The sequence below is a fragment of the Diceros bicornis genome, chromosome 6 (assembly GCF_020826845.1).
Source record: "Diceros bicornis minor isolate mBicDic1 chromosome 6, mDicBic1.mat.cur, whole genome shotgun sequence".
Taxonomy (NCBI): Eukaryota; Metazoa; Chordata; class Mammalia; order Perissodactyla; family Rhinocerotidae; genus Diceros; species Diceros bicornis.
The window spans coordinates 15,524,162-15,550,702 of record NC_080745.1 but is presented as its reverse complement, the minus strand read 5'-3'; the positions used below and the strand labels follow the sequence as shown (position 1 = coordinate 15,550,702).

Genomic DNA, 26,541 nt, shown 5'->3' with positions numbered 1-26,541 from the left:
TTCTCACAACCTGTTGACTCCAGTGATGACACCCATGACTGTAGCGACATCATAAGCAGTAAGTCACCAGCAACCTCAGAGGCACAAGCAGCACAAAGAGGGCACTGATGACACCTCTGGCAGAGGCAGCAGAGAGTGAAATGTGCAAGCTCTCAAATACAACCAGAAGCAGCTCAGAATCAAAGTAACCAAAGCCTTACCCAAATAAAAAAGGTGCTTACTACCACAAATGCACTGGCAGAGGATCAATTCATCAAGCACCATGAAGAACTACAGTAACACAGTAGCACAGAAAGAAAATTACAACTCTCCAGAAACAAAACTTGAAGTCACAGAATATTGCAATCTAACTGACAGAGAATTCAAAATAGCTATCATGAAGAAACTTAACAAATTACAAGAAAACTCAGTTCAATGAGCTCAGGAATAAAATTAATATACAGAAGGAATACTTCACCAGAGATTGAAACTTAAAAAAAAAAAACAGGGGCCGGCCCGGTGGCTAGCGGTTAAGTGCTCACGCTCCACTGCTGGTGGCCTGAGTTCAGACCCCGGGCACGCACTGATGCACTGCTTGTCAGGCCACGCTGTGGTGGCATCCCATATACAGTGGAGGAAGATAGACACAGATGTTAGCCCAGGGCCTGTCTACCTCAGCAAAAAGAGGAGGATTGGCATGGATGTTAGCTCAGGGCTGATCTTCCTCACAAAAAAAAATAAAAAACAGAAATTCTGGAGATGAAGAACACAATTAATGAAATGAACAATAAAGTAGAAAGCATAGGAAATAGAGCAGACCATATGGAAGAATTAGTGAGCTCAAAGATAGAAATCTAGAAATTATTCAGGTGGAAGAAGAGAGAGCACTAAGATTTTTAAAAAATTAATAAATTCTATGAGAAATATCCAACTCAGTTAAGAAAAATAACATAAGGATAATGAGTATCCCAGAAAGAGAAGAGAGGGAGAAAGGAGCAGAGAACTTATTCAAAGAAATAATAGCTGAGAACTTCCCAAACCTAGAGAAGGAGCTGGATATGCAAGTACATGAAGCTAATAGAACTCCTAATTTTCTCAATGCAAAAAGACCTTCTCCAAGGCACTTTCTATTAAAACTGTGAAAAGTCAATGACAAAGAAAGAATATTAAGGTGGTCAGAGAAAATAAAATAACTGTCATCAGACTATCAGCATATTTCTCAGCAGAAACTCTACAGGCTAGGAAATATTGGTGATAAATAGACAGACAAAATCAGAAAATTGCAACTCTGTATCAGAACAGGTTAGCAAACAATTATAACATAAAGGCTAAAGGGAAAGAAAGCATCAAAAATAACTATAACAACTTCAATTGGGTAACAAACTCACAACACAAAAAAGGATAATTTGTGACAACAAAAACATAGAAGAGGAAAAGGATGGAACCTGCATAGGCTAATGGAGATAAGATGCTATCAGCAGAAAAAGGACTATCTCCTCCTTGAGATCTTTCATACAAACCTCATGGTAACCACAAAACAAAAAGTCAGAGCAGAGTCACAAATCATAAATAAAGAGAAAACTGAGAAAAACATCACAGAAAACCACCAAACTGAAATGGCAGACAGAAATATAAGGAAAAATAAACAATGGAAGTATAGAACAACCAGAAAACAAAAGACAAAGTGGCAGTATTAATCCCTCATATATCAATAATCACTCTAAATGCAAATGGATTGAATTCACCAATCAAAAGACACAGAGTGGCTGGATGGATTAAAAAACAAAACCCAACAATATGCTCCCTCCAGGAGATGCATCTCAACTCTAAAGACAAACATAGGCTCAAATGCAGGGATGGAAGATGATACTGCAAGCAAATGGCAACCAAAAGAAAGCAGGCGTAGCCATTATTATATCATACAAAAAGACTTCAAGCCAAAAACAAAAACAGGAAACAAAAAGGAGCAGTATATCCTATAAAAGAGACATTCCACCAAGAAGACATAACACTGATTAATACATATGCACCTAACATAAAAGCACGAGAGTATATAAAGGAACAATTAACAGACCTAAAGGGAGAAATTGACAGCAACACAATAACAGCAGGGGACTTTAACACTCCACTTACATCAATGGATAGATCATCCAGACAGAAAGTCAACAAGGAAGCATTGGCCATAAATGAAACACTAGACCAGATGGACTTGCCAGATATATAGAGAACATCCCATCCAAAATTGCAGAATATACATTCTTCTCAAGTGCACGTGGAACATTCTCGAAAACAGACCATATGTTGGAAAATAAAACAAGCCTCAATAAATTTAAGAAGATTGACATCCTATCAAGCATCTTTTCTGACCCCAATGGTATGAAACTACAAATCAACTGCAAGAAAAAAGCTGGAAAAGTCACAAATATGTGGAGACTAAGCAACATGCCACTGAACAACTATTGGATCAATGAAGAAATCAAAGGAGAAATCAAAAAATACCTGGAGACAAATGAAAATACAACATGCCAAAATTTATGGGATAGAGCAAAAGCACTACTAAGAGGGAAGTTTATAGCAATACAGGCCTACCTCAACAAACAAGAAAAATCTCAAATAAACAATATAACAGTGCACCTAATGGAACTAGAAAAAGAAAAACAAACAAAGCCCAAAATCAGTAGAAGGAAGGAAATAATAAAAATTAGAGTGGAAATAAATGAAATAGAGACTAAAAAAACAATAGAAAATATCAATGAAACTAAGAGTTGGTTCTTTGAAAAGACAAACAAAATTGACAAACCTTTAGCTAGACTCAACAAGAAAAAAAGAGAGACAACTCAAATAAATAAAATCAGAAACAAAAGAGGAGAAATTACAAGGGACACCTCAGAAACACAGAAGATTATAAAAGAATACTATGAAAAGCTATATGCCAACAAATTGGATAATCTAAAAGAAATAGATAAATTTTTAGAATCATACAACCTTCCAAAACTGAATCAAGAAGAAATAGAGAATCTAAACGGACCAATCACCAGTAAGGAGATCAAAACAGTAATCAAAAACTTCCCAAAAAATAACAGTCCAGGACCAGTCAGCTTCCCTGGTGAATTCTACCAAATATTCAAAGAAGACTTAATACCTATCCTTCTCAAATTCCTCCAAAAATTTGAAGAGGAGGGGAAGCTTCCTAACTCATTCTACAAAGCTAACATTACCCTGATACCAAAACCAGACAAGGACAACACCAAAAAGAAAATTACAGGCCAATATCACTGATGAACAGAGATGCAAAAATCCTCAACAAAATATTATCAAATTGAATACAACAATACATTAAAAAGATCATACACCATGATCAAGTGGGATTTATTCCAGGGATGCAGGGATGGTTCAACATCTGCAAATCAATCAGTGTGATACACCACCTTAACAAAATGAAGAATAAAAATCATATGATCATCTCACTAGATGCAGATAAAGCATTTGGCAAGATTCAACATCCATTTATGATAAAAACTCTCAATAAAATGGGTATAGAAGGAAAGTAATTCAACATAATAAAGGCCATATATGACAAACCCACAGTCAATATCATGCTCAATAGTGAAAAGCTGAAAGCTATTCCTCTAAGAACAGGAACAAGGATGCCCACTCTCACCACTCTTATTTAACATAGTAGTAGAAGTCCTAGCCAGAGTAATTAGGCAAGAAAAAGAAATAAAAGGTATTCAAATTGGAAAGGAAGAAGTAAAACTGTCACCATTTGTAGATGACATGATTCTACATATAGAAAACCCAAAAGAATCCACCAAAAAACTATTAGTAATAATTAATTAATACAGTAAAGTTGCAGGGTACAATGTGTTTGACTATTCTGAAATATGGTTGAAGCTTTTAAAGCCTTTAAAACTATTATATTTATTTTTAAAACCATTATACTTATATTTAAAACTTATTTTAAAATAAAAATCATTATTTATTTTTAATTTCAGTTATAGCAAATAAAATAAAGCTAATTTTTAAGCTTTGCTTGGAAAGGAAAATGAATAAGAAGGAAAAAAGTAAGAGAAGGAAGCAGATCATTTGTACATCTGTACATTTATCTTGCATTTTAACATCATCACTACCAACAGATTTTATTTTCTTCTTTAAAATCGGGAAATGCCACAGATAGGAGGAAATTAAAGAGACACAACTGTATGCAATGTGGGATCCTGGACTGGATCCAGGAACAGAAAATGAACAGTAGGGGGGAAACTGGTGGAATTTAAATAAGGTCAGTAGTTTTCCGTTAAGTATTACTATTGCATATTGAACCAATGTTAATTTCCTGGTTTTGATTACTGTATTATAATTCTGTGAGTTGTTAATACTAGGAGAAGCTGAGTGAAAGACAAATGTGAACTCTGTATTGTTTTTCCAACTTTTCTGTAAGTCTAAAATTATTTCAAAATAAAAAGTTAAAGGAAAAAAGTTTTAAATGATCTATCTCTGATTACTCAAGGATTCTCTAAAACAATCATTTTCATCTTTTTGGAGGTCAACAAACTCTTTGATGAAAAGTATATACTGTCTGCCCTAAAAAACCTCCAAGTCCACTTTTTCCACTTTGAGAATTCACACACCCATGTGGAGCCCATCCAGGTGAAGAACCCTGGCTTCAAGGGCCGCAGCTCAGGACTTGGGTGTGGGAGGAAGTGACATCCAACAGAGAATTTGAGCAGGAACAACTAGCTCCCACCTGCAGTCTCATTCATGTCTTCACCCTCTGGCTGCTCGGGGGCCTTCCTACAAAATGGCCTGACAGAAATACAGGATTTTGTGTTCCCCTTGACATTTCCTCCGCAGGGTCATTATGAAAGGACAACATTCACCCGTGCAACAAAGGGCACCTCCTCTTTCTGGGCCAAGCAGTACCATAAATATATCCTACAGGGACCCTAAAGCCAGCCCCATTAGGTGATACCAAATGCGATCATCAGTTCTGGGCATTAGACCCTCAGCAGGAAATGATGGCATGGCCCATAGTGCTGGAAATAGATACAATTATATGCTAAGTGTGGGACACCAGTCCCCATCCCAAACTTTCCCTTCCATCTTCTGGTATATAAGCAATTCCACCAAATGACTGAATGAAGAAAGGCACAGCTAGTTACATGGTAGAATAAAGGCAAAAATAAAAATCTGTCCAAACCCTGTACAAATAGTTTCCCTAAGGATAAATGATTTAGATTTGAATAGTTGAGAGAGTTAAGAGGTTACAAGAGCAAAGATGTACACAGTAGGCATCATTAAGGCCAAATTATTAGTATCTCAAATTTATAAATCAGGCAAGAATAACAAGATCAAAGACAAGACATATTTGTTCAAAGGGACAGAAGCAGCTGCAGAGAACAGGAACGGCTTATCCAAGGAGACCAGGATGACTTCCAGCCCTGAGAACTATCTGGCAGCAAGTGAAGGCCTTGAGCTTTCCTTGAGCATCATGCCATCTCATGGAAGCTTCTGGGGCAGCCACTCACTTCAAAAGAACCAGGAGTCCTTTCCAAGTCAATAATTCACTCCAGAAACTTGGACACTGCAGCTTTCATTCTACATTTAGGATACAATTATCTTATTTCTTTCTTCCTGAGGAAAAAATTCTAGAAGTAATATATACATTTTTAGGACTTTTTCATACATATTACCAAATGTCTAATCAGAATGATTGTCTCAATTTACACATAAATGAAAATATCCATTTCCTTAGTCCTCTTTGCAGCTTTTGCCATTCAGTAGTTAGGGAAAAAATTTCCTTTGTTTCAACTGGCATTTTTAAAAAATTAATAGTGAATCTGAGTTATTTTTCTTTAATTCTATTTTTTTCTTTTGTGATTTGCTCTCATTTTCCAAATTTCTATTGAAATGTTTTCTTTTTCTCATTGATTTTGATAGTATCTTTAAATATGACAGTTAATATTTTCCCAGCTTGTCATGTGTTAACTTCATTTAGTGGTGTTTTGACACAGAGGTGTTGGATTTTAATGCAGTCAAATCCAGCAATCTTATTCTTTATTGTTTCTGCCTTTGTTACCACAGTTAGGAAAACCTTTCCTGTGCCAAGATTATAAAAATATTAATCCATTCGTTCTTCTGGGCCTTTTAAGGACCTGGGTTTTACATTTCACATTTAATCCATCTAGAGGCTATCTTGGCATAGGAGTTAGGTAAACATGTAACTTTATTTCTTTCCCAAATGGCTAGCCTTTTGTCATAACACGATTTATTGAGTTATCTGTCTTTCCCTAACGTTTTGAAATGCATGTGAAGTGGGGGAATAGTTCTTTAGCAATTTCTCAAATCTACCCTACTGACACTCCTCCCTCTCCCCTCCCTCCTGTTGAGTGTGTGCGTTAAGGTGCAGGTGGTGGTTGAGGCCTGGGCCCCATTTAAGATCTGGGTCAAGACTGGTAAGTGTCTGTCTAGAGAGCATTGGCTCTCATCTGGGGCTCATCAACTCCAATCCTAACCGCTTTCTGCCCCACTTTCCATCCAATGTGTTCTTTTTCCTGAGACTCCTTAAGAGAATTTATGAAGATTTAAACGAGAAAAGTGACTACAGTCTCCCTTATAGCCACCTTTTCCAACTAAAGCTTTGTCATTAACTTGCACAATGGGATCTGAAACTTGTCCTAATGTCCACAGCTGATCCTGACCTCAACAGAGAACTATGTGTCTGGAGTGACTTCCAGGAGCATGGAGCTGTTTATCAGCAAGGAAATGACTCCCGGCCCTGGGGGGTAGAGTCTTACCCAGCCTTACTGACATTGCCGCAACAGAGAAGGGAGCAGAGACACTCACACAGCACTGCCCCATCAGACAGAACTGCCTTTGCTGTGTGCCTCCTGGGCTTTGAAAAATACAAGTGTCTGTGGCTGCTCTAGAAGGAGAAAGCGGTGACTGTGCCCTGTCCCTTGGTGCCCTACCCCTTTCTCTCTCGGACTCAGGAACAAATGATGGAAGGAGGCACCACAGGGAGCTCTGCAGTCGTGCTCAGGGGCTCTTCAGGAGTGGGGGGCTTCAGGGCAGTGTCCACTGCACACTCCAAGACTTCTCTGTGAGTCAGTCTTAAGGAAGGTGGTGTGTTTATCTTCTCAACTAGACTGTCGGCTTCCTCTCTAGGAGAAGGGAGTGGGTCTTGTTCACATTTGTGTCCCCAACACCCAGCACAGTACCTGACACTTAAAATGGGCCTAGCACATACATGCTGAATGAGCTTAAGTAACAACGTGTTATTAGTAATAGTAATAACTAACATTTAGGAATCAACTTATCACTTACAATTTCATATACAGTGTGAAATTAAATTTTGTTTTGTTTTATTTAACAGATGAGTGGCTTTTGGTAGAGGACAAGGACAAGCAAGAGGAAGAGTTCCTTATGAAGCCCTTTATTCAATAGGATAGACCAGTCTCCGAGTGGGAGCTCTGGAGCAGGGAGCCTAGAGAGAAGTCCACTGAGCAGGAGAGCTCCAGGATAAAGGAAAACAAAGGTGATTCCAAGGGGGAGGAAGCCCCAGACAACAGCAGCCTCAGCCATCAGGAACCTTAACGCCATTCTCCCCTGTCCAGATTCCCTCTTGGGGAGGCCAGGATCCTAGAAAAGTGCATTTGAAGGAGGCTTAAGGCATTCTGGAGAGCTTTTATCTCATGGATGCTCAGAAGCAATCTTGCCTCCTCCCAGGATCACACAACTGGGCCAAGGACTGACTGCCTGTGTTTGTGCAGCTCTTCAGAGAAGCCTCATGAAAAAGAGCTCTTGCCCTATGTGCTGAGTAATTTTCAAGGCTTACAATTTCTCAGTGCTTCAGTCACATCTTCAGGTAAGAAGAAAAATCTAATTTGTTACCTTAGAAAATATTGTTTTCTCTCTATAATTCATAGGGTACACGCAGAAGGATTTTTTTCCAGGTTCACTCACATCCCTGCCTTAGCTCTGAAGGAATAGGACAGGGGGTTGCCTGGCCAGCACCCTGGCCCTCCCAAGAAGCCAGGCCCCTGTCGCTGTCACCCAGCCCTATCCTAGGCTCCCCACCAGACAAGAAGCCTGTCCAGAGTCCCTCAGCTAGTCAGTGGTGGAGCCAACACGCAAATTCAAGATAATTCCAAAGCCTGATCTCTTACCCATTATTTCTGGTGCGAATTCTACTAAAGAGATTGGAGGAAACAGCTGTCCACCAGACTTAAGTATCCTTCCCCTAGCCCCTCGAAATTCTCCTGAGGTGTTCCAAATTCCCTTTTCCCGCAGTCTCTGCTTGAAAGATTTGCCCCTTGCTTCAGAGCCCTGATTACAGAACAACTGGTCTTTGCTCATGCAGCGGCTCAACACACAGCCCCTAAGCACCCAAGGCATTATCACTAATTTCTCCCCAAGGCTCTGCTTCCTTCCACGATGTCCTACAAGAACCCTGGATTCCCGACTTCCTGGGTAAGCGGACGGCTTCATGAGGCTGCCACTCCAGGTCTCGCTAATCTGAGAGACTGTGCGGCCCCCTCCGTCCCAGCTCCACGTCCGCAGACAAGTGGGCACCACGGGCTCCGGGACCACGTGGGGCGGCCTGATGACCCAGCGCCCACCGGGTCCCGCAGAGCCCGAGGGCCTGTACGCGCTGCCGAACTACGTTTCCCACAGTGCTCCGGGAAGTCGGGGCCGCCGAGGCCCGGGGCCTGGCGGACCGGCTCGCGCGGAGCCTCCTGGGAGTTGTAGTCCGGTCCGCTCGCGCCGGCGCTGCTGCGGGCTTGGCGCCGGCCTTTGTCTGTCTGCGGGCGCGCGCCGCTGCGGTGAGTGAGGCCGCCGGCCGGGTCAGTGCGCCCGGGCAAGGTGGGGCGGCGCCGGTAGGCCGCCGCCCCCGGGCCCTCCGGGGCCCCCGCGGCCCTGAGCAGGCCTGGCTGGCCTGGGCCCTGAGGGAGGCCAGCCCCGAGGGTAGAAGTCTGCCGCCCTCAGAGAAGGGTCCAGCTGGACCGGAGAGCGGGGCGCTGAGGTCCAGCACGCAGGGTGGGCCCCGGGGGGCCTGAGGCAGGACAGGAAGTCCGCCCTGAGGAGCAGGGGCCCCTCCGACCGCCGCTCCGCTGGGCAGGGCGTGGGTGAAGGCCTGCACCCTGGAGACGCGGGAGGGGGAGCCACAGGCAGGTGTGCCCAGGCCTGCAGTGAGGGTTTCAGGAGATGGACAGGGGAAAGTGCAGTCTCTCCAGGGAGGGTGATGGGGAGAAACGACAAGCTCCCCTGGGTGGAGAATGGGAGAAAGGACAAAGTGGATCAAGTGTTTGGAGAAAATAATCACCCTTACCCAGAATCTCCTAATCCTGAAACTGTCCCCCAAGAGGTTCCCAGGACAGCAAAATTACCCCCTCTTCTAGTCCTCTCCTTCTGAGGACTCTCAGCTTTAGGCCATAAATCTGTAGGTGATGTCAGAGACTCTTCACCTTTGATAATTTTATTCTCCCAGGAGCCACCTGATATGACAGTGTTATTAACCTATTTAGTGAGGAAGTAGAGTCAGCACTGTTTAGGTATTTGCCCAAGGTCACATGGAGGAGCCAAGGCAAGAATCCAAGTCTCTTGGGGCCTGATCCTGAGGTCTTCCAAAGGATAACTAGCCTTTCTGCCAGGAAAAGCAAGATTTTCTATTATAAAGCCACTTTCTCCAAAATCTTCAGGAAATTAATTCCTCAGACTTGTGATCTAGGGAGGAATATAAGACAATTTCCCTTTATTAATCAAGGAGGTTTCTGAGACACAGCTGAGTTGTCACTTGTTGAAGATGTCACAGCATGTGGAGAGGCAGAGCTGTCAATTTTACCCACTTATTCTGTCCAAACTATTTGCTGGACTCCCCAGGGACAGAGTCCAACCCCAGGCAGCATGTGCCATGTACCTTCCACTGACTTTTGGTGGATGTGCACTTGTTGAGCAGTAACACCTTGAACTTCCAAATGAAGGTCCCGTAGCATCCCGGCTCTCTGATAGGGGATTCCTTTGTAGCTTGTACTCCAAATTGGAGCTGAGTCCTCCAAATGAGAGTTTAAAATGTTTCCCCAGTCATCACAGCATGTAGCAAAATGTGCAGTTGTCAAGAAGACCAGGTGCTTAGGTTAACAAAACAATTGTAGCATCACACTGCTATTTCATGAAATCAAGAGGCCAGCATTTTGATGAGACATATTAGAGGGATTATACATTGAACCACTCCATAAATAAAGTGTAAGAATTCGGTAATTAGGTCCTAAAGTAAGAAGAGAATATTCTAAAAAAAACAAGTAGAAAAAGATAATATGGAGCAAGAGGATTCCTAGGATCTGGAAGTGTAGTAAAGTCTGGTCAAGCCCTGTCTCATTCTGTTCCATTTTATAAGAATTCTCAACAGCTCTTTAGTGGTGAGGAACTAGAGAACTGTCTAGTGTAAGGGCATAGGCTTTGGATCTGGAAAGTCTTGGATTTGAACCTTTGCTTCACCTCGACTCCTTACTGGCTCAGAGAATTTGGGCAAGTTACTTACCCTAGTTGGTGTGCCTGTGGCTTGCTTTTGGAGTCTGAAGTAGGTCTTCCTTTTCCAAGAATTGACAAGCATTTTGACTTCCTCAGAACTCGTATTCTCATATCTTAAAGAGGAGAGGAGTGGGTCTGGATCTGGAGCCTCCTAAGATTGCTAAAAGGTAACATATGAAATCTCTTGTTCTGTCCTTATAACTGAGGGGGGAACTGGAGAGGAGAGCTGGAGCCATTTCCATTGTAGAACCAATCATGAAGGCTGAAATGTTGGGTTTTTTAGATTCTGAATTCCTTTGGAGGCTTGGAGGATAAAATAGCAGGTGGTTAGGTGGGGGAAGAAAGTGAAAGATCCCAATCACATGCCAAGGCTAAGGTACAAACAGGAGTGGCTGTTATCTTGGGGTTGGCAGAAAGAGACATGTTTACTGTATGTGTTCTCTGCTTTCCCACCTCCCCCTTCCTCCTGGACTCATTTATGTGTGGTCATGGAACCTTTCAGCCCATTTTGCAGTTACATTATAGGTGACTGATGTTACATCAGGCAATCCAGATTTCCTCCATTTACTCGTACCCCAAACTACAGCTCCTGTTGACTTTATCCTTCTCACTTATCAATTCTTCTGCCCTTTCCTGTTTGTTTTTGTTGTTCTGTTTTGTTTTTGTTTGTTTGTTTTTTCCTCCTCAGGTGCTCAAGCACAGCCCATGGAAGAAGCATGTGAAGAGGTGGTGATTAAGGTCATATAGCAGGAGTGGACATGTTTGGATTTCCAACAGCTACCCTGCTGGACTGTCATGGAAGATATGCCCAGAATGTAGCATTTTTCAGTGAGTGAGTCAGCTGATCGCTGAGATGCCCTCAGCTCACAATATTCAGTATCCCTGTCCTCAGCACTGGTAGGCAGGCTAAGGAAGCAGAGGAGACATTACTTTGGTGGAACTCACCATTCCTGGGGTTACAGGGAAAGCCTGCAAGCTGGAGTTAGAAATAACAGTAGAAACAGAGCAGGAGAACAATCTTGCTATGGAAGTAGTCTTGAGGAGTCTCGGAGAGAATGAGCAGCTTTAAATCTGAGTGCAATCAATGAATAAGGAAGAGTAAGGCAGGGGAACAAGGAAAAAATCTCCGTAGGATGATTCCAAGAAGACTGGTAATAGTGATGAATGGACCTATATTTAAAGTGCAGTAGGAGGCTCAGATGCAGGGCATTATTGGAAAATACTGTCAATATCTGCACAGAAAGTGTTTGAGAATAACTTCCAAACCAAAATTGATTTCAATTCCACCATAGCTTAGTAGACTGAAATAGCATGGGTTTTAAAGGGAAAAATTCCTTGGATCAGATTCTATAATTGCCCTGGCTCGTGGTATCAGACAAGTTATTTAACTTCCTTGAGCTCCAGGCTCTTCATCTGTAAAATGGGACAATAAGCTCTGCCTTGCAGGGTTGCAGGGATTAGAGATAACAGATATAAAGTACCAAGGATTCTGCTACATGTTTTCTGACGTTATGGAGCCTACTCCACTGTCAGGAGAGCAGTGGAGATTGGAGCAGAGGTGGATTTCTCAAGAAGCTGATGAAACTTAAGTTTCAGGACCCCTTTCTCACATTGGTCTCTTCAAGGACCTGTACCTGCTTTTATACCTTTTCTTAATAAAGTCCCTCCAAAATTTTAAAGCTTTAGGCCCTACAAAACCTGGATCCATACCTATTTCAGAGTCAGATAAAACTTGGGTATGGGGTTCTATGTGATCCTGTATAATTTTTCTTAATTTTTCTGAGCAAATGGAGATAATCATGTCTACCTCACAAAATTATTTGGGAGGCTAAATTAAACTAAATTTAGAGGCAATACACTGCTGTGGAGCATGCCCGCATTTGAATCCCAACTCTATGCTTACCTAGCTGCATGATCTTTGACAACCTCCCCATGCTCTCATTTCCTTACCTGTAGCAATCTCACAGGATTGTTTTCAGGACTAAATTATCTATGCAAAGTTCATGGTATAATGTCTGGCACATAATAAGCACTCAAAGCATTGTTTCTTCTTTCCCTATTCTTCTCACTCAGCATATTGGTGCATCTTACATGACTTCCCTCTCATTTTACCAGATGTGATGACAGAATCCCACCACAAATATGATCACTCTGAGGCCACAGGATCTTCAAGCTGGGATTTTCAGAATTCTTTCAGAAGAGAGAAGCTGGAACAAAAATCCCCAGATTCTAAGGCACTAGAGGAAGATTCGCCTGGAGTGAGACAGAGGGTCTATGAGTGCCAGGAATGTGGAAAATCCTTCAGGCAGAAGGGTAGTCTAACATTACATGAGAGAATCCACACTGGTCAAAAGCCCTTTGAGTGTACCCACTGTGGAAAAAGCTTCAGGGCCAAAGGCAATCTTGTTACACATCAGCGAATACACACAGGAGAGAAGCCCTATCAGTGCAAGGAGTGTGGGAAAAGCTTTAGTCAACGAGGTAGTCTGGCCGTTCATGAAAGACTCCATACTGGGCAGAAACCCTATGAGTGTGCCATTTGTCAGAGAAGCTTCAGAAATCAAAGTAACCTTGCTGTTCATAGAAGAGTTCACAGTGGTGAGAAGCCCTATAGATGTGATCAGTGTGGAAAAGCCTTCAGCCAGAAAGGAAGCTTAATTGTTCACATCAGAGTCCACACAGGCCTGAAACCCTATGCCTGCGCACAATGCAGGAAGAGTTTCCACACCAGGGGGAATTGTCTCCTTCATGGCAAAATCCACACAGGAGAGACACCCTATCTGTGTGGCCAGTGTGGGAAAAGCTTCACTCAGAGAGGGAGTCTGGCTGTGCACCAGCGAAGCTGCTCACAAAGGCTCACCCTATGACCACTCTGTTCAAAGGAAGTTCTCTTTATGAATTGAGAGTCCAAAATCCTCTGAGATAAAGCAACCTATCCAATTCTATGGAATGAATGGAGATTCTTTCAGAAAGACCATCAATGGGTAGGGCAAACTGACTTTTCTCCTTTCCCTCAAATGAGTATGAAAAATAAATGTCTTGTTTATTATCATTATCACATATGTTTCATAATTTCTGTAAGTTTATTTTGACCTAATTTCCCAAGGTACCTCCATTAATCTAGAGCATAATTGGAGATTGTCTGTAGCAGATTCAGATTTTAAATTTATAGTTGACACCATCAGCCTTTTTTAAAAAATCAATCCCAAGATTCTTTTCTTCTTTACATATTCAAATTAATTTTCTTTTGCATGCAAGACCACTGGGCAGAATTAATGAGGTGAATCTAACTACTTTAATGATCCTCTTATTGAATATTGTATTACCTGGATGATACCCCCCAGAAATCTATTCTAACAAATCACCCAGGCCCTAGCCTTTCCATACAAAAGAGAGTTCCTTTCCAAGCCTGCAAAGGTTTGGAGTCTGTGCACTGTGTTTTACTTCAGTCCTCCTCTCTTAACTGGATAGAGATAATTTGCCTATAGCCAAAGAGCAGACAACCATCTGTGCAATTTTTTTGAGAATCCTAAGCCTATTATCATGTCCTCTAATAAATGGACTCCAACTCCCTGGGAAACACAATGACTTTCACTCCCCTTTTGGCAATAGTAGCAATATCTCAGGGTTGGAGTCACCTAGAAAGGACATAAGTGTCCTTATTACTGAGCCAAGATTTGTAGTCAACAATGAAGTTCCAGTCCTCCAACAATACTGTCCTCTTCCTCACACACACACACACACACACAAAGAGGAAGAAATTTGGAAGGATAAACTACTCTAATATTTTTTTACCTCTAGTGGATGAGATTTGAAGAATATTGGAGAGGAGAAATTGGTTATAAGGGGGAATTTCCATTTTTTTTTAACCTTAGCCACCTCTGTAAGTTTTCATGCTGAGTATTTATGTAATTAAAATGATGAATGATGTAGACGTGTGGTTTTCTTGATAAGATACCATTCCATTCTTTCTAGTAGATCCTATAAGCTGTAGGCTCCTTAATCCCCAAAAGCTTCATAGCAAATCTTTATCATCTAGATAGGTAAATTTTATCAAAGGTCTTTGGGATGGAAACACTTTACAAACACTATATGAGTTTGAATAGTAATACAATATTGCTCCCAAAGATACCCTGATAACATTTGAAGATGCATACAAGAATGTTCATATCATCCTCATCTATAACAGTCATAAACTTGAAATAACCCAAATGTCCAACAAAAGCTAAGGTAATAAATTGTGGTATGTTCATATAATGAAATATGACTCGGCAATAAAAAATAACTGATAAATGTGATGTGGGTGAATCTCAAAGTCTTATGTTGAGTGAAAGAACCCAAGTACACACACACACACACACAAATATAGTATATAATTCCGTTTATATGACTTCACAGAACAGAAAAAACTAGCCTATGGTAATAGAAGTCAGATAGTGGTTGCCTCTATTGGGGCTGCGGGAGTTGAGGAGTGACTTGAAAGGGGCACAAGGCAACCTTATAGAGTGAAAAATGTTCTGTACCTTACTTCGGGTGGTAGATGCAATTGTCAAAATTCATTGAACTCAACACTTAAGATCTATGCATTTTATTATATTTGAAGAATACTTCAATAACAATGTGGCAGTTTAAAAATACTGCCCACAAGTTCTTTGACACTCACCCCATGATGGGCTCTATGTCACCTCTCCTTGACTCTGGGCAGGTTTATGACTGCTTCAAACAAAATACAGCAGAAGTAATGCTACATGACTTCCAAGGGTAGGTCTGAAAAGCCCTTTAAAGGTCAGAAAGTTTCTGCCTGATTCTCTTGGGACACTTGCTCTGGAGAAAGCCAGCCACCAAGTAAAAAGTCCAACTATCTTGAAACTACTATGCTGGACAAGTTGCATGTAAGTGCTCCGGTTGACAGGTTCAGCTGAGCTCCCAACAGACAGCCAGCATCAACTCCCAACCATGTGAGTGAGCCCTTGTAGATGTCTAGCCCCGTGGAGCCTTCAGATGACTGCAGCTCCAGGTGACATCTGACCAAAACTGTATGAGAGACCCCCGAGTGAGAACTGCCTCCCAAATTCCTAACACCCAAAATCATGAGAAAAATTAAAGATTATAGTTTTATACCACTAAATTTTCAGACTTTTTGTTATATAGCAATAATAGAACATATTTTTTTTAAAGGATAAGTGATTGTGAAAAGAAAAGGAAAAATCTAGGGAAGCAACTTGATATTAACTCACTGATTTAATCAAAACAGGAAATTATGATTTTTGATTCACTAGAAAGCTTAAGATTTAAAAATAAACATTTCTTTTGACAAAATAGGAGGCAAGGTACAGATAAGTTAACCCAGATCCAAGTTATAAAGTGAAGATACAAGTCTCCAGCAGTCCTGCACTATAAGAAATGCATATAAATATACATACATATATATTCGAATCCTGGTTCTACACAAAGGAATGAGTAAATAGGTCAGAAAATATAAATGATCTTTAAAAATAGTATTCCTATTTTTATACATATATTATTGAATTTATTTAAAGAGTGTTGGCTGCTTATATTAAAATAATAACAAAAGAGAGTTCCAGTTCAAGATTGTGATGGAGGAAGATCCTGAACACACTTCCTCCCATGAACACACAAAATCTACAGCTACATGTGGAACAATTTCCTCTGGAAAAAAAACTAAAAACTAGCTGAGCGACTCCTAAAGATCCAGCAAATGAGAAAAAATCCACATCGAACCGGGTAAGAGAGGCTGAGACACAATCTTGCCATAAACCCCACCCCTGGCACAGCAGCCCACAATTGAGAGGGAACTCAAAACTTGGAGCTTCTCCCTGAGGAGTGAAGAGTTTGAACCCCACATTGGGCACCTCAACATTTAAGACCTGCACTTGAGAGACAAGCCCCCAAACATATAGCTTTGGAAACCAATGGGGCTTGGAACCACGAAACCCACAAGGCTACAGCAAAATGAGAAACAGCTCTTAAGGGGCTCTTGCTCCCCAACTCACTCACCCCAGGGACCAGCACAGAGGCAGCCAAATGAGAGGCACCCAGAATTTATGTAAAACAGGTTTATTCGCTTATCTTAAAGCATTGGACTGAGGGGCAGGCATCTAATTTAACACACATCTAGGGGCCTTCTGAGGGTACTCTCCAGGGACAGAAGGTGACAGCTCCATCTTTGCACTCTCCCTCTGCCTTGCTCTAGCTCACAGAAAGGAGCTTGTACCCTCCTCTGGTGCTCTGATTTTTGTGGCTGCCCCACACAGGACATTTCTTGTATCCAGTGACTCTTGTGGCCAGTGAGGCTTATGCCCAAAGATCCCACAGGATTGTAAACAATGGAGTAAGAGTTCTTAATTGGCAACCACTCCCAAGGCACAGCAAGAGGCAACAGTCTGAGGAGCCTAGTCTTTCTGTGAAAGAGTCCTATGAGCTTATCTTCATAGCTGCGACCTGAGAGACAGACTTCTAATTAAATACACATGTAAGAGCACACTGTAATCCTCTCCAGTGACCTCAGAGGTCGAGTGCTATCTTTACACTCTCCCTCTGCCATCTCTACAGCACCAGTGACTCCCAGAGAGGAGCTTGTACACTTGTCTGGTGCCCTGGGCTTTGTGGGTGCTGTTGAGGGGATGCCCCTTGATTACCTTGCTCTGGTGCCCCATGGGGCTTGCATTCCTGTGTCCCATGGGACTGTAACAAATAGAAAGACAGTTCTTGGCCAGCTACCAGTCCCAGGGCACTGCACAGATAGCAGACTGAAATAGACCCCCAGTCTTTCTGTGAAAGAGGCCTATTTGCTTGTCCTGGAAATTTGGCCTGAGGGGCAGGATTCTAGTTTGGCACACATCTAGGGGACTACTGAGGTACACTGTGGGGATGGAGGCTGGTGGACGCCATGTTTCTGCAATCCCTCTGCCTTGTTCCAGGTCACTGATATCTCCCAGAAAGGAACTTGTACACTTACCTGGCACCCCTATTTCTGTGACTGCCACACAGAGACACCTCTAAGAGCAGTGACTCTGATGGCCAGCGGGACTTACGCTGGTGGTCCCACAGGACTGCACATATATTTGCAAACTTTAAAGCTGCTGTCTGAAGGTCTGGCTTCCAATCAGCCTGAACCTAGGCCCTGACTGAGATCCTCCCCTTTGGGATACTGACAGGCCTTGGCACACCTTCAAATTTTAAGAGCCACTGAAAATAAAATAGGCAACTTGGAAAATCACAAAGGTTTGAGAGAAAACAAAGAACTAGGTCAGGGTTGAATGATAAAGTTCATCTCCTACATGAGATCATTCCTTCAAGACTGGGAGAAGTGGCTGTTTTATCTAATGCATAGAAAAAAACAGAGAGACTCAAAGAAAATGAAGAAAAAGGAATATGTTCAAAACAAAAGAACAGGATAAAACCTCAGAAAAAGTCCTTAATTAAATGAAGATAAGTGATTTACCTGATAAAGAGTTCAAAAATCATGGTCAAAAAGATGCTCACCAAACTTAGGAAAAGAATGGATGAACACAGTGGGAATTTAAAGAAAGAGATAGAAAATATTTTAAAAGTACCACTAGAAGTCAAGAGCTAAAGAATAAAATAGCTGAACTGAAAAATACACTAGAGCAGTCCAACAGCAGACTAGGTAAAGCAAAAGAAAGGATCAGTGAACTTGAAGGCAGGGCAGTGGAACTCACCCAATCAGAGCAGCAAAAAGAAAAAAGAATGAAAAAAGTAAAGGTACCTTAAGAAACTTATGAGACAACATCATGCAGACCAACATTCACATTATAGGGGTCCCAGAAAGAGGAGAGAGAGAGAAAGGGGCAGAAAACTTATCTGAAGAAATAACAGCTGAAAACTTCCCTAACCTGAGGAAGAAAACAGACATCCAGATCCAGGAAATCCAGAGAGTTCCAAATAAAATGAACCCAAAGGGACCTACATCAAGACACATTATAATTAAAGTGTCAAAACTTAGACAACAAGAGAATCATAGAAGCAGCAAAAACAAAAAACAAACAAACAACATGTTACATACAAGGGAACCCCCAGAACAAAATAAGCAGATTTTTCAGGAGAAACTTTGCAAACCAGAAGATAGTGGCATGATACCATAAAAGTGCCAAAAGACAAAAACCTGCCAACCAAGAATACTCTACCCAGCAAAGTTGTTATTCAGAATTGAGGAGAGGTAAAGAGTTTTCCAGACAAGCGGAAGCTAAATGAGTTCATCACCACTAAAACAGCCTTACAAGAAATGTTAAGGAGACTTCTTCAAGCTGAAAAGAAAGGGTGCTAATTAGTAACAAAAAGACATATGAAAGAATAAATCTCATTGGTAAAAGTAGATACATGGTAAAATTTAGAATAAGTTAATGTTGTAAAGCTGGTGCATTAATCACTTATAAAGCTAGTATGAAGATTAAAAGACAAAAGTAGTAAAAATCACTACAAGTACAATAATTACATAAGAGACACAGGAGATAAAAAGATGTAAATTGTGACATCAAAAACATAAAACATGGTGGGAGAGAGTAAAAATGTAGAGCTTTAGAATGCATTCAAACTTAAGTTGTTAACAACTTAAAAAACACTGTTATAAATGTAAGTTGTTATATATAAGCCTCATGGTAACCACAAAGCAAAAACCTAGCAAAAACAAAGATAAAGAAAAAAGAATCTAAGCATACCACTAAAAAAAATCATCAAATCACAAAGGAAGAGAGCAAGAGAAGAAGAAAGAACAAAGGAACCAGAAAACAATTAACAAGATGGCAATAAGTACACACCTATCAAATAATTACTTTAAATGTAAACTGACTAAATATTCCAATAAAAAGACATAGAGTGGCTGAATGGATTAAAAAAACAAGACCCATCTATATGCTGCCTACAACAGACTCACTTCAGATGTAAAGACATACTCAGACTGAAAGTTAAGGGATGGAAAAAGATATTCCATGAAAATGGAAACAAAAAGAAAGCTGGGGTAGCTACACTTATATCAGACAAAATAGACTTTAAAATGAAGACTGTAATAAGAGACAAAAAAAGTGCATGATAAGGGGGGTCAATCCAAAAGAGGATATAATATCTGTAAATATTTATGCACCCAACATAGGAGCATCTAAATATATAGAGCAAATATTAACAGACCTAAGGGAGAAATAGACAGCAATACAATAATAGTAGGGGACTTTAATAACTGACTTTCATCAATGGATAGACCATCCAGACAGAAAATCAATAAGGAAACATAAACTTTAAGGACACATTAGACCAGACAGACTTAACAGACGTACACAGAACATTCCATCCAAAAGAAAAGGAAAACACATTCTTCTCAAATGCACATGTCACATGTTCCAGGATAGATCATATATTAGGCCATAAAATAAGTCTTAATAAATTTAAGAAGATTGATATCATATGAAGGATCTTTTCCAAATACAACAGTATGAAACAAGAAATCAATTACAAGCAGAAAACTGGAAAATTCACAAATATGTGAAGATTAAACAACATGCTACCGGATGAAATGGGTGAAGGGAGTCAAAAGGTACAAACTTCCAGTTATAAAATAAGTAAGTCATGGGAATGTAATGTACAGCTAGGATGAAAGTAGCTAGGAGACTGGATCTTGAAAGTTCTCATCACAAGAAAAAAAATTTTGTAACTATATATGGTGACAGATATTAACTGGATTTATCATGGTGATCATTTAGCAATATATGCAAGTATCAAATCATTACATTGTACACCTGAAACTAATATACTGTTATATTATGTCAATTATACCTCAATTAAAAAAAAACAGCATGCTACTGCACAACCAATAAGTCAAAAAAGAAATTAAAAAATACCTTGAGGCAAATGAAAATGGAAATATAACATACCAAAACTTAAGGGATGCAGCAAAAGCAGTTCTAAGAGGGAAGTACATGGCAACAAATGCCTACATCAAGAAACAAGAAAAATCTCAAATAAACAACCTAACTCTACTCCTCAAGAAACTAAAAAAAAAGAACAAACAAAGCCGAAAGTTAGTAGAAGGAAGGAATAACAAAGATCAGAGCAGACTAAAAAGACAATAGGAAAGAGCAATGAACCTAAGAGCTGGTTTTTTGAAAAGATAAACAAAATTGACAAACCTTGTGCTAAAGTCACCAAGAAAAAAAAAAGAGGATTCAAATAAATAAAATCAGAAATGAAAGGGGAAACATTACAACTGATACCACAGCTATACAAAGGATCATAAGAGACTACTATGAACAATTATATGCCAACAAATTGGACAATCTAGAAAAAATGGATAAATTCCTGGAAATATACAACATACCAAGACTGAATTATGAAGAAATAGAAAATCTGAACAGACCAATTACTAGTAAGAAGATTGAATAAGTACTCAAAAAACCTCCCAATAAACAAAAGTTGAACCAGACAGCTTCACTGGTGAATTCTACCAAACATTTAAAGAAGAATTAATACCAATCCTTCTCAAACTCTTGCAAAAAATAGAAGAGGAGGAAACACTTCTGAATTCATTTTACAAGGCAGCATTATCCTGATACCAAAACCAGACAAGTATGCCACAAGAAAAGAAAACTACAGGCGAATATCCCTGATGAATACAGATGCAAAAATCCTCAACAAAATATTAGCAAACTGAATTCAACAATACATTCAAAAGATCATACATCATGATCAAGTGGGATTTATTCCAAAGATGCAAAGATAGTTCAACATCCATAAATCAATCAATGTGATACCCTACATTAACAAAATGAAGGATAAAAATTATATAATCATCTCAATAGATGTTGAAAAAGCATTTGACAAAATTCAACATCCATTTATAATAAAAACTGTCAAGAAAGTAGGCATAGAGAGAACATACCTCAACATAATAAATACTGTATATGACAAGCCCACAGCTAACATCATATTCAATGGTAAGAAGCTGAAAACTTTCCCTCTAAGATCAGGAACAAGACAAGGATGCTCACTCTCACCACATGTATTCAACATAGTATTGGAAGACCTAGCCAGAGCAATTAGGCAAGAAAAAGAAATAAAAGGCATCCAAATTGGAAAGGAAGAAAAATCTGTCACTATTTGCAGATGACATAACATTATAAGAGAAAACCCTAAAGAATCCACCAAAAAACTATTAGAACTAATAAGTGAATTCTGTAAAGTTGCAGGATACAAAATCAGTATACAAAAATCTGTTGCATTTCTATACCCTAATAATGAACTATCAGAAAGAGAAATGAAGAAAACATTCCCATTTACAATTGTATCAAAAAGAATACAATACCTAGGAATAAATTTAACCAAGGAGGTGAAAGACCAGTATACTGAAAACTATAAGACTTTGATGAAAGAAACTGAAGAAGACACAAACAAATGTAAAGCTATTCCATGCTCATGGATTGGAAGAATTAATATTGTTAAAATGTCCATACTACCCAAAGCAATCAGATTCAAGGCAATTCCAATCAAATTTCCAATGGCATTTTTCACACAAATAGAACAAACAATCCTAAAATTTGTATGGAACCACAAAAGACCCTGAAGAGCCAAAGCAATCCTGAGAAAGAACAAAGCTGGAGGTATCATGCTCCCTGATTTCAAACTATACTACAAAGCCACAGTAATCAAAACAGTACGGTATTGGCAAAAAACAGGCATATAGGTCAATGGAACAGAATAGAGAGCCCAGAAATAAACCCATGCATATATGGTAAATTAATTTACAACAAAGGATCCAATAATATATAATGGGGAAAGGATAGTCTCTTAAATAAATAGTTTGGAAAAACTGAATAGCCACATGCAAAAGAATGAAACTGGATTACTATTTTACACCACACACAAAAAATTTAACTCAAAAAGGATTAAAGACTTGAACATAAGACCTGAAACCATAAAACTAGAAGAAAATATAGGAAGTAAGTTTCTTGATGTCAATCTTGGCAGTGATTTTTTGGATTTGACAGCAAAAGCAAAGGCAACAAAAGCAAAAATAAACAAGTGGGACTACATCAAACTAAAAAGCTTCTGCACAACAAAGGAAACCATCAACAAATGAAAAGGCAACTACCAAGTGGGAGAAAATATTTGCAAATCATATATCTGATAAGGGGTTAATATCCAAAATATATAAAAAACTCATACAACTCAATAGTAAAAAAACCCAAACAATCCAATTAAAAAATGGGCGGAGATGCTGTGGCAGCAGCTCACATAGAACTAGAAGGACTTACACCTAGGATATACAACCATGCACTGGGGCTTTGGGGGTGGGGAAAAAAAAGAGGAAGAGTAACAACAGATGTTAGCTCAGGGTGAATCTTTCCCTGTGAAAAAAAAAGAAAAGAAAAAAAAGCCCTTCTAGTTTAAAAAAAAATGGGCAGAGGATCTGAATTGATATTTTTCCAAAGAAGACATACAGATGGCTAACAGGTACAAGAAAAGGAGCTCAACATCAGTAATCATCAGGGAAATGCAAATCAAAACCACAATAAAACAGCCTCTCACACTTGTTAGAATGGCTATTATCAAACAGACAAGGAATAACAAGTGTCGGTGAGGACATGGAGAAAGGGAACCCTTGTACATTGTTGGTGGGAATGTAAATTGGAGCAGCCACTATGGAAAACAGTATGGAGGTTCCTCATAAATTAAAAATAGAACTACCATATTATACAGAAATTTCACTTCTGGATATTAAGCCAAAGAAAAAGAAACACTAACTCAAAAAGATATCTGTACCACATTTTCATTGCAGCATTATTTATAATAGCCAAAATTGGAAACAACCCAAGTGCCCATCAATGGATGAATGGATAAAGAAAATGTGTGTATATAAATACAATGGAATACTATTCAGCCATTAAAAAGAAGGAGATCTTGCCATTTTTGACAACAAAGATGGACCTTGAGGGCATTATTATAAGTGAAGTAAGTCAGACAGAAAAAGGCAAACACTGTATGATCTCACTTATATGTGGAATCTACAAAAAACAGCTCATAGATACAGAGAATAGGTTGGTGGTTGCCAGAAGTGGGGGGTGGGAGGTGGATGAAATGGGTGAAGGGGGTCAAAAGGTACAAACTTCCAGTTATAAAACAAATAAGTCATGGGAATGTAAGATACAGCAATGGTGACTATTAATAATAGTGACTAGTTAATAATAGTGACTAGTTAATAATACCATGTTGCATATTTGAAAGTAGCTAAGAGAGTAAATCTTAAAATTTCTCATCATAAGAAAAAAAATTGTAACCATGTATGGTAACAGATGTTAACTAGACTTACTGTGGTGATCATTTCATAATATATACAAATATTGAATCATTATGTTGTACACCTGAAACTAATATGTTATATGTCAATTATACCTCAATAAAAAAGAGAAAAACAATAACATAAAATAATAACAAAGGAAAGTGGAGTTTATAAAACATAAAGAAGCAAAATATACGATGACAAAAATACAAAGTAAGGAAGACTAGTAATTAAAAATAACATATACTAGCACAAAAACAGACACACAGATCAATGGACTAGAATAGAGAGCCCGGAAATAAACCCGCACATCTAAAGACAGCTAATTTTCGACAAGGGAGCCAAGAACATACAAGGGAGAAAGCAAAGTCTCTTCAATAAATGTTGTTGGGAAAACTGGACAGCCACGTGCAAAAGAATGAAAGTAGACCATTATCTTATACCACACATAAATTAAATCAAAATGGTTTAAAGACTTGAATGTAAGACCTGAAACCATGAAACTTCTAGAATAAAACATGGGCAGTATGCTCTTCAACATCAGTCTTAGCAGCATATTTTCAAGTACCATGTCTGACCAGGCAAGGGAAACAATTAAAAAAAAAAACGGGACTACATCTAACTAAAAAGCTTCTGCACAGCAAAGGAAACCATCAACAAAATGAAAAAACAACTTAACAATTGGGAGAAGATATTTGCAAACCATATATCTGATAAGGGGTTAATATCCCAAATATATAAGGAACTCATACAGCTCAACAACAAAAAAACTAACTACCCAATTAAAAAACAGGCAAAAGATCTGAACAGACATTTCTCCAAAGAAGATCTACAGATAGCCAACAGGCATATGAAAAGATGTTCAACATCACTAATTATTAGGGAAATGCAAATCAAAACTACAATGAGATATCACCTCACTCCCATCAGAATGGCTATAATTGACAAGAAATAACAAGTGTTGGAGAGGATGTGGAGAAAAGGGAACTCTCATACTCTGCTGGTAGGAGTGCAAACTGGTGCAGCCACTATGGAAAACAGTATGGAGATCCCTCAAAAAATTAAGAATAGAGGGGCCGGCCTGGTGGCATAGTGGTTAAGTTTGCACGCTCCACTTCTTCAGCAGTCTGGGGTTCGCAAGTTCTGATCTTGGGTGTGGACCTATGCACCACTTATCAAGCCATGCTTGGTGGAGTCCCATATAAAGTAGAAGAAGATGGGCATGGATGTTAGCCCAGGGCCAATCTTCCTCAGCAAAAAGAGGAGGATTGGCAACAGATGTTAGCTCAGGGCTAATCTTCCTCACAAAAAAATAAATAAAAAAGAAAAAAAATTAAGAATAGAACTTCTATACAATCCAGCTATTCCACTGCTGGGTATTTATCCAAAGAACATGAAAACACAAATGCATAAAGATATATGCACCTCTATGTTCATTGCAGCATTATTCACAATAGCCAACACTTGGAAGCAACCTAGATGCCCATCAAGGAGTGAATGGATAAAGAAGATGTGGTATATATATACACTAGAATACTACTCAGCCATAAAAAATGATGAAATCTTCCCATTTGTGACAACATGGATGGACCTTGAGGGTATTATACTAAGCAAAATAAGTCAGCAGGAAAAGTCAACTATCATATGATCTCACTCATAAATAGAAGATAAAAACAACAACAAACAAACACATAGAGACAGAGGTTGGATTGGTGGTTACCAGAGAGGAAGGAGAGTAGGAGGAGGGTAAAAGGGGCCATTAGGCAAATGTGTATGGTGATGGATTGTAATTAGTCTTTGGGTGGTAAACATGATGCAATCTACACAGAAATTGAAATATAATGATGTACACTTGAAATAGATGGAATGTTATAAACCAATGTTAATGCAATAAAAAAAAAATACAAAACAATGACAAAAGTAACCAAAAAAAAAAAAAAGAGGGGCCGGCTCCGTGGCGTAGCGGTTAAGTGCGCGCACTCTGCTGCTGGTGGCCGGGTTCAGATCCCAGGCGCGCACCGATGCACCGCTTGTCAGGCCACGCTGTGGCGGCATCCCATATAAAGTGGAGGAAGATGGGCACAGATGTTAGCTCAGGGCCAGTCTTCCTCACTGAAAAAAATAATAATTATATAGAAAGTCTGGCCTTTTTTCCATTACTGTTATGTGTCTACAAAAAGCTCAGGCACAAAAATTAAAGATTTGGAACATAATGAATTGCTTGCCCATTCAGCTTATGAATAAATACCATGTCTAACTTCATTCTACTAAATTGTTAACATAAAAGTGATTTCTACATCCCTGAGAAAGTGATTAAACTGCAGGACCATGACCACAAATAAAGACTTTCTGATTTTTATAATTAATTAATTAATAAAAATATACCATAATAAAGAACTTAAAATGTTAGTGAAGTAAAAGACTACATTTAGCATAGACTCTGATATTCTAAAGATGCATATAGTCATTTCTAGGGCAAACACACACACACACACAAACATAAAGGGACAAAGCTACCCACATACAGCAACTGGAAGGATGTGCATCTATGACATACAACTATCTACTGGGGCTTTGGGGAAAAAAAAAAAAACAGAGAGGAGGAGGATTGGCAATAGATGTTAGCTCAGAGCCAGTCTTCCTCAGCAAAAAAAGAAAAGGGGAGGATTAGCATGGATGTTAGCTCAAGGCTGATCTTCCTCACAAAAAAAAACGGGAGGTACAATGCT

At 39.5% G+C, this 26,541-nt stretch overlaps 1 protein-coding gene and 1 long non-coding RNA gene across 4 annotated transcripts in view; one reads left to right on the top strand and one right to left on the bottom strand.

Moving 5' to 3' along the window:
• LOC131406983 (uncharacterized) overlaps window positions 1-26,541 on the bottom strand; it is a 74,316-nt gene that overhangs the window by 16,161 nt on the left and 31,614 nt on the right. The window lies entirely within an intron of this gene.
• Window positions 8,734-13,561, top strand: ZNF32 (zinc finger protein 32). 3 transcript variants are annotated; one of them, XM_058542932.1, is made up of 3 exons: window positions 8,734-8,801; window positions 11,195-11,334; window positions 12,622-13,561. In XM_058542932.1, the coding sequence occupies exons 2-3, from the start codon at window positions 11,265-11,267 to the stop codon at window positions 13,371-13,373; spliced, it is 822 nt and encodes a 273-aa protein (XP_058398915.1). In that variant the 5' UTR covers window positions 8,734-8,801; window positions 11,195-11,264; the 3' UTR covers window positions 13,374-13,561. The 3 variants fall into 3 exon arrangements, with proteins under 3 accessions (XP_058398915.1, XP_058398914.1, XP_058398916.1); XM_058542931.1 differs by lacking the exon at window positions 8,734-8,801 and having other exon boundaries at window positions 8,906-11,334; XM_058542933.1 differs by lacking the exon at window positions 8,734-8,801 and having other exon boundaries at window positions 11,276-11,338.

What these genes read in the sequence shown, in the direction of transcription:
- ZNF32 (XM_058542932.1), top strand. Translation starts at nt 11,265, where the DNA reads ATGTTTGGATTTCCAACAGCTACCCTGCTGGACTGTCATGGAAGATAT. An exon ending in CCAGAATGTAGCATTTTTCA is followed by an intron (nt 11,335 to 12,621) that starts GTGAGTGAGTCA and finishes TCATTTTACCAG; the next exon opens with ATGTGATGACAGAATCCCAC.